The 9174-nt window shown below is 36.1% G+C and overlaps 1 protein-coding gene across 1 annotated transcript in view; it reads right to left on the bottom strand.

Annotated features, from left to right (window-relative positions):
- Window positions 1-1602, bottom strand: part of LOC109544133 (sal-like protein 4) — a 9902-nt gene extending 8300 nt beyond the window's left edge. Inside the window, exons 1-3 of the mRNA XM_019914175.2 lie at window positions 426-1602; window positions 215-366; window positions 4-155 (exon numbers count right to left, since the gene is read on the bottom strand). Coding sequence (XP_019769734.1) covers window positions 4-155; window positions 215-366; window positions 426-713 — 592 coding nt within the window. The 5' untranslated portion in view covers window positions 714-1602. The remainder of the gene's footprint in view (window positions 1-3; window positions 156-214; window positions 367-425) is intronic.
- Window positions 1603-9174: the final 7572 nt, after the last annotated feature.

Below are 9174 nucleotides of genomic sequence, written 5' to 3'. Positions count from 1 at the left end.
TACCTTGTATATTGGAAGGATTGAGGAAAACCACCTGAAGCATGGCCAAAATATCCTCGGAAAACCAGAGCTGCAGTTCCTGGCCCGGTTCTATATTTCTGACGGCTTGCAGGACCAATTTCGGCTGCTGCCTGCCCCTGGACGTTTGATAAATCCTGAGCGAAAAAAAAAACGCATTGAAAACACTGTTGCAGACTTACCATTGAACGCTTACCTATATGAAGGCTGGAACTTCAGCTGCACATTGTAGGTGTGACAGTCGTCGCTCAGCTTCACCGCCCGCACCCAATGAACCTCCGGGTTCCACACGCTCTTGGACTTTTTGTCCAGATCCAGCGTGCCGAAGCAGGTGACTCCTGCAGAAATCTGCACACATGCCACAAATCAATCACGATCTTTCCAGAAACTTGCTGCAGGGCACCCACCTGTTGTACGTCGCTTTTCCCTAACAACATCAAGGGTTCGATGTTTACCGTCATGGCGCCTTGTGGAATGGAGACGCTTGCAGTAACACGTCCAGGCACCAGCAAGGCTCCAGGTGAGCTGAGCGCTGATTTGGACTCGAAACTTCGCGTAGGAGACAGAGGGATTAGGGGTGACGTCCAATCGCCGACCAGACTTTCCGAGGAGGATCCGGAAATAGGAGACGCACCAGGATCCGGAAGCAGACTATTAAGTGGTGACTGGTGCTGCACTTCCATTTTCCGCACCATACACGATTCCGTTTGCCACCAACTGGAAAATCGCCAGAACCACTTCGAAGCGCGGTGTCTTTTTGACAAGTACCGATTGACTGCCGGTTTCCCGGGAGATGGACAGGCAATTGTTTGGTGGTAGCAGGAAGATGAACTTGCACATGAGGGCTGGACGCGCTCATTTTGGGGGTGGCAAGCAGGCGGCCCCCAAGTCCATCCGCAGGAAGGGCTGAATACGTGTTGACACCCCGTATATAGCACGTGGTGTTGAGGGTAGTAAATTTGCGACCGCGGGTTGAATTGATGGACTGTATCTGATTTGTGGACAGGGTTGGCTTTGCTGCATTTTCGTCACAAGTTTCTAGTCTTAGCTGTGGCAAAACCGGTGCAATCAACCATTATCTATCTGCCTGCAGCTTCACATGGCGAGTTTTTGAAGTAGAGCCGCACTGATTTCCATTTTTAAAACTTGCACTTGAGTCTGCACAACACTATAATTATATCTGTTCAATAGAGCCATGGTTGCTTTATATTGAGGGAAAGTGGCAACTTTCTAGTTCATTAGAGCTTCAAAGGACGATTTTTTTAAACAGAGCCTGAATTGTTTTAACTGCAGATTCAATATGTATACACAATTTTTTAATTTTCCAAAAATCAGACTTCAGTTGCAGGGATTTACACCTTTACTCATTCAATAGAGCCAAGGTTGCTCCATGTTTCGTAAAACTGTCAAATTTTTGTTTTGTTAGAGCTTTAAGGGGCGAATTTTTTAAATAAAGGCTGCGCTGTTTCAATCGCGGCTTTAATATGGACATTTCAAAAAAATCCCAAAGTCACACTTCAGTCTGCAGGACCCTGCAACCTTACCTGATCAATAGAACCATGTTTACTCCATATTTGGGAAAACGGACAATTTTATATTTCGTTAAAGGTTCAATGAAGGAATTTTTGCAATATAGCCTGCGTTGTTTTAATCGCGGACTTATTATACATATTTTGAAAAAAATTTCAAAATCCTGCTTGATCCTGATGGACAGTGGAACTTTACCTGTTCAATAGAACCATTTTTGTTCTATGTTTGGGAAAACTGGTAATTTTCTATTACGTTAGTGTTTCAAATAAGAAATTTTTAAAACAGCCTACACTATTTCAATCAGGGATTCATTCTACACATTTTCAAAAATTTCCTAAAATTACACTTGTGCCTGATGGAGATTCAAACTTTGCCTGTTCAATACCAAAATATTTCCTCTGTCTTTGGAAAAACCAGCAAATTTCTTTTTTACCAGAGCTTGATACTGCGAATTTTTGAAAAAGAACCGTTTGTTTCAATCGCGGATTCAATTAACATATTTTCAAAAATTTTCCAAAATGATACTAGAGCCTCACGGACATTGCAACTTCGACTGTTCAATTGAACCATATTTGTTCTATATTGGAAAAAAACTATCAACTTTCTATTTTGTTGGAGCTTCAAAGGGATTTTTGAATTACAGTCTGCACTGTTTTACTCGCAGATTCAATATACACATTTTCGAAAATTTTCCAAATTTATAATTCCGTCTGCAGAACATTATATCTTCACATTTCCACTAGAGTCGTATTTGCTATATATTTGGTAAAAGTTGAACCTTTCTATTTCATCAGAGCTTCAAAGAGCGAATTTCTTAAATAGATCCTTCACTGTTTCAAATGCGGATTCAATATACACATTTTCGAAAATTTCTCAAAGTCACTCTTCAGTTCGGTGGAAAGTCCACATTTAGCTGTTTAATAGAACTAAGTTTGCCTTACATGTGGAAAAATTGGCAAATTTCTATTCCGTTAGAGCTCCAAAGAACGATTTTTCGAAATAGAGCCTGCAATGTGTTAATGCCGCATTAATTTTTCAAAAAATTACCAAAATCACGCTTCAATCTGTAGGCCCTTACTCCTTTCCGTGCTCAATAGAACCAGACTTGCTCTATATTCGGAAAATCTAGCAACTTTCTGTTTTGTTACAACTTCAAAGGACGATTTTTTAAAATAGAGCCCGAATTGTTTTAACTGCAGACTCAATATGTATACACATTTTTTTAATTTTTCAAAAATCAGACTTCAGTTGCAGGGATTTACACCTCATTCAAGAATTCCCAAAATCCTGCTTGATCCTGATGGACAGTTGAACTTTACCTGTTCAATAGAACCATTTTTGTTCTATGTTTGGGAAAACCGGTTATTTTCTATTTCTTTAGTGCTTAAAATAAGAAATTTTTAAAACAACCTGCACTATTTCAATCAGGGAATCATTATACACGTTTTCAAAAATTTACTAAAATTACACTTGTGTCTGATGGAGATTCAAACTTTGCCTGTTCAATACCAAAATGTTTCCTCTGTCTTTGGAAAAACCAGCAAATTGCTATTTTGCCAGAGCTTGATAGTGCGAATTTTTGAAAAAGAACCGTTTGTTTCAATCGCGGATTCAATTAACACATTTTCAAAAATGTCCCAAAATCACTGTTCACTTGAACCATATTTGTTCTATATTTGAAAAAAAAACTATCAACTTTCTATTTTGTTAGAGCTTCAAACGGATTTTTGAATTACAGTTTGCACTGTTTTACTCGCAGATTCAATACACACATATTCAAAAATTTCCCAAAATCATAATTCCGTCTGCAGGACATTATATCGTCACATTTCCACTAGAGTCGTACTTGCTCTATATTTGGTAAAAGTTGCACCTTTCTATTTTATCCGAGCTTCAAACAGCGAATTTTTTAAATAGGTCCTGCTCTGTTTTAAATGCGGATTCAATATACACATTTTCGAAAATTTCTCAGTCACTCTTCAGTTCGGTGGAAAGTCCACATTTACCTGTTTAATAGAACTAAGTTTGCCTCACATGTGGAAAAACTGGCAAATTTCTATTCCGTTAGAGCTTCAAAAAGCGATTTTTCGAAATAGACTGCACTGTTTTAATGGAATATACACATTTTCGAAAATTTTCCAAAATTATAATTCCGTCTGCAGACTTATATCTTCACATTTCCACTAGAGTCGTGTTTGCTCTATATTTGGTAAAAGTTGCACCTTCCTATTTTATCAGAGCTTCAAAGAACGAATTTTTTAAATAGATCCTGCACTGTTTCAAATGCGGATTCAATATACACATTTTCAAAAATTTCTCAGTCACTCTTCCTGTCGGTGGAAAGTCCACATTTACCTGTTTAATAGGACTAAGTTTGCCGTACATGTGGAAAAATTGGCAAATTTCTATTCCGTTAGAGCTCCAAAGAGCGATTTATCGAAATAGAGCCTGCATTGTTTTATTGGTGCATTCAATTTTCAAAAAATTACCAAAATCACGCTTCAATCTGTAGGCCCTTACTCCTTTTCCTGTTCAATAGAACCAGACTTGCTCTATGTTGGGAAAGTCTGGCAACTTTCTGTTTTGTTACAACTTCAAAGGACGATTTTTTTAAATAGAGCCTGCACTAAACTAAAAAAAATTCAAAAATTTTCCAAAAACACACACAGTTACTGTTGAACCTGATGGACATTCCACCTTTAGCTGTTCAATAGAACCGTGTTTTCTTTTTATTTGTAAAAAAATAATCTTTCTATATGCTTGTAGTGCCTCAGAGCGAATTTCTGAAATAGTCTGCTATATTTCAACAGCGGCTAAAATCGGCACAAAATTTTCAAAAAAAATCCCAGAACTACTCTTGATCCTGGTGGACATTCCAATTCTGCCTCTTGATTAGAGCAAAGTTTGCTCTATTTGTGGCGAGAATTGCAACTTTTTTTATCTATTAATAGCTTGAAAGAAAGTATTTTTAAACTTGGGTTTTCTGACCCAACTTCGCTCAAACGTGAGTTTCTCGAACAAAGTTCAACGTTTTCTGTGGGGATTTTCGAGCGAATTTGATTCTGAATATTTAGCGAAAATATGGAATATTGGAAAACTTTAAGGTTGGAACAGAAAGATCCTCGAATTCACTAGAACCGTTTTTAAACGAACTGTTTATCGATTTGAAAGCAAATTTGGTTTCTGGAATTTTAAGCAAATTTGGTTAAATTTTCGGAAAATTGCAATTCGAAACTGAAAAATCGTGAAATCTTGAAACAATTTCTTGGTTCTCTTACCAAAACTTTACTACTTTTTCTCGGATTTTAAGAGAATTTGATGTCTGGAATTTTTGCGCGAACTCGATAAAATTTTTGGTTAAAACCTTCAAATGGGAACCGAAAAATCCTATAATCCACAAAAATGCGCTCAAACATGATTTTCCCGAACAAAACTCAACTTTTTCAGGCAAATTCCGTAATGGAATTTTCGAAAACCGCCAAATAGAACAGATAAATTCTGAAACTCAATAAAGTCTTTATTTAACGTAGTTTTTCTGACCTAAACTTCGTTTTCCTTTGTCAATTTTTAATTAAACTTTATTTATGGAATGTTTGTTCTAATTTTGTTATATTTTTGAAAGCATCCAAGTTTTCCAAATTTTATTTTTTGGTTACTGGTTATTTTTTATATATTTTTTTTAATTCATCTCTCCATATGCTTGTAGTGATCCGGATGGACACCATAACTTTGCGTGTTGAATGGAACCGTATTTGCTCTATATTTGGTAGAGATTCCAACAATCTATCTGCTTACGGCTTCTCAGAATCAATTTCTGAAATAGAGCGTGCACTACTAAGTTTTTTTTTGTTTCAAATGCGGTCCTGTTCCTGGTAGCAAGTGCACTTTTCCGATCAGGTTGCAGAGCAAACTTGCCGCTCAATTCGCTCCGCCTCCACCCTTAATTCGGAATTAATACGGGGGCGAACACTTGTTTGGGGCTCCCTAAACCGCGAGGGGTCCCGGCGCTTTACGGATTATCCTCGCCTTGATCAGTTCATTAAGTTGCATTTTTTCCCGTAACCAGTCCGGTCGCAATCTTTTGATTTTGCATACAGGAAAACGCTTTAAACATTTTGGATTATTTTTGAGATTTGTTACTTAAAAAATGTGTTTTAAGTAGCTTCAATTGTCACTGTAATGTTTGCTTGTAAGCTTGCAAACTTGGGTATAAAAAATTGACTCACTCACTCGTTAAAAAAAGTAAACTCCAAAACCAGAACAAGAAGCGATTTGAAATTTTCACGCGATTTATAGAAAATATTGAGAAAAAAATTGTACAAACATCCAAACACCCATTAATTTTTAGGCGATTGCAAACTTGAGTCTAAAAACTACAAAATTCAAACGTACTCGCCTATTAACAAAAAATCATAACTAAAAACCCAAAGCACGACGCCCCTTGAAATTTCTATCAGATTTAGAAAAAACATAGAGCAAAAAATGGGATAAAGAGCGGCAATATTCCAAACACTGATTTTTACCGAGTTGCAAACGTGGGCCTAAAAACCCTAAAAGTCAAACTTACAAGCTCGTTAACAAAAAATCGTAACTTGAAATCCAGATCAAGTAACAACTGGAAATTTTTCCCAGATTTTTAAAAAATATTAAGCAAAAAATGGGAAAAAAGCTAAAAAAATTCAACTACTTTTTGATTTTTGAGCAGCGTGCAAACTTGGGAGTAAAAGTTCCAAAATTCAAACCTACTCGCCGGTTAAAAATTCGTGACTCATGAGCAAGTGACGACATGAAATGCTCAAATAATTTGCAGAAAATATCCAGCAAAAAAATGTGTAAACTGTAAACTCACTCGCTCGTTAAAAAAAGCTAAACTCCAAAACCAGAACAAGAAGCGATTTGAAATTTTCACCCGATTTATAGAAAATATTGAGAAAAAATTGTACAAACATTCAAACACCCATTGATTTTTTTAGGCGATTGCAAACGTCGGCCTAAAAACCCTCAAAGTCAAACGTACTCGCCTATTAACAAAAATCATAACTAAAAAACTAAAGAAAGAGACGCCTTGAAATTTTCATCAGATTTACAAAAAATATTCAGCAAAACATAGGATAAAGAGTGGCAATAATTCAAACAGTCACTGATTTTTAGCGACTTGCAAACGTGGGCCTAAAAATCCTCAAAGTCAAACGTACTCGCCTATTAACAAAAAATCATAACTAAAGAGCTAAAGCAAGAAACGCCTTGGCATTTTTATCAGATTTATAAAAAAACCGTTGATAAATAGAAGAAAAAAAAATAAATAAATGAAAAAATTGCTGATAAAGTAGAAGCATTTTCACGTCTAATTTAGAATTTTTGTCGTTCGGTGTTATAATAATTGACGATAATATACGGATTGATAAAATTGTCTATTTAAAAAAAAATCATATCTAATCCAACAATGAAGATTTTGCTTTGATTTTGTAAGCTAAAGTGAAGCATTTCAGTCATTGTGTGACGCATCAACTGTCAGACATGCTTCAGCATGTGAGCGGCGATTATAAGCATTTCATTAATGAATGTGGTCGGATTCACGCCTTTGTTACGCAAAATCGAAAAATTTAAGATTTAGTTTAGAGTGCAGAATTTCATCCATTATTGACTCATCAAACTGATACCTTTAAGCAAAATGTGTCTTCACCTCATGTTGAATCAAGCTATAATTAGTGCATTATAACATTTGCATCGTGGAACTAAAATAATGTCATTTTGTCAACCAACTAACAACTAATATGAATATATTGACGTATGCTTAATTGACGTTTATTGACTTAATTGACGTTTATTATAAAGTCTCCAATTGACACATCAAACAGATAATTTCTAATTAAAGTGCACGCTTTTACCTACTACTTGTTGACGCGAACAATTTGACAAAAAACAGCATTTTTATTTTGCAACTTGTCTTGCCCTAGTTATTGCAGTAGAAAAGCCTAAAACGAAACCAGTATGCTTTGTCCATGTAAAATTCACTCCGAATTGACGAATAAAAATCACAGTTTTAAGCATTAGCATTTTGGAACTAACCGATTTCCTGTGATTCTGTCAACTGGCAGAAATACACTAAAATTTTTAATTAGAAGTATTCAGTTGTCGCATCAAATCATCCCCTGGCCACACTTTACGTCCTTTACTGATAGTTTAGTCAACGACAATCGAAAAAATTGAAACATTCTTAGATAAAGTGCACGCTTTTAGCACTTGCTGACGCATAAAAGTGACAAAAACTTCATTTTTTATTTCGAAATTTGTCTTTACCTGGATTTACTTAAGGGAATTAAATCATTGCGCTTGGTCGTTGTAAAATTAACTCCGAACTGACGCATAAAAATTATATATTTTAAGCATTAGCATCTTGGAACTGACGAATGTCCCGAGAATTCATTAACAAGCGTGAATAAAAACCAGCCTTTTTAATGTGAAGTTTCTAGTTGACGCACCAAATCAATTTACGTTTTTTACTGGTGCTGTCGCCAAAGAGATTCGAAAAAATCAMTCGTTCTTAATTAAATTGGTCACTTTTTCCAGTTGTTGACGCATAAAGTTGACAWAGAMGCATTTTCGATTTCCCAGGTTATAAGTCAATATGTCACTTTGATGCGTCAACCACTCCACTTCTTCTTTTTAATGCATGTTTTTAATGATAACATCAAMATAARGAGGTTAGTTTCAACATGTTTATSMTTATGCGTCAATTAGAAGTAGATTTCTTACCGACAGGCATGGTTATTATTATAGCAAAACATATAGCATTAAWTAATTCATAATGAATTTKTCACCTAAATTCCAAAAATCGAAGCATACTTTCACTAAGAAATCAGGTTTTTCTATCAAATTGACATTGACAGCTGTGAATGTCTTTAATAGGATTTTAAAAAGGTTGAAGCGGAAGCATTTTTGTCGGTTTTTTGACAATGACAAACTGCCATAATTCAAGCATTAACATCAAAAAATTAAGTCCAGKCAWAGCTTTTTTTGTGTGTTAGGTGAATTACAAAAAGCAAAAGGCCAAGTAAAATAAAACTGTATAAAACTTTAAAAAATTGAWATTTGATTGTAGAAGCTATTGGTGGTAAAAAAAATAAAGCATTTTGCACCCGCAAGCTAGATAAAATTATTCGGGCTAATCCAGCAACGACAAAACCCAAAGTTAGTCCAGATTAGGCAGCTGCAACTCCACTCCAAAGGCTTTTTCTCTTTCAATTAAACAACTCTTGAGGATTTGATTGAATGGAACGCATCGGAAGACCATATCAGGAGTTTATTAAAAACATTCCCGAAAGCCACCCCGAAAAAACACGCCCGATCAACCAACAACAACGACAGCAGCAGGAAAAAATGCCGCAAATCTCGATACGGGACCCTCTCGCATTAAAATCATTAGAGCAATAATACTCTCCAACAAAAACATCCTAATAAAGGCACAATGGACCAATCAAAACGGAAAACCCCCATCTCGAGCGGTCAGCAAGCCATAAAGATGTCCTTTTCGATAGGCCGGCTCACAATCCCGATTCTGCACCTGTAGGTTTCCGGGTACGTCGCTCCGACCCTTCCCTGTTTGGCGACAGTTAAACTGTTTGT

This window comes from Dendroctonus ponderosae, unplaced genomic scaffold (assembly GCF_020466585.1).
Source record: "Dendroctonus ponderosae isolate FM_Combo_2020 unplaced genomic scaffold, Dpon_F_20191213v2 Dpon_F_20191213_11, whole genome shotgun sequence".
Lineage (NCBI taxonomy): Eukaryota > Metazoa > Arthropoda > Insecta > Coleoptera > Curculionidae > Dendroctonus > Dendroctonus ponderosae.
The sequence above is the reverse complement of the archived record's forward strand: the minus strand, read 5'-3'. Positions and strand labels throughout refer to the sequence as shown.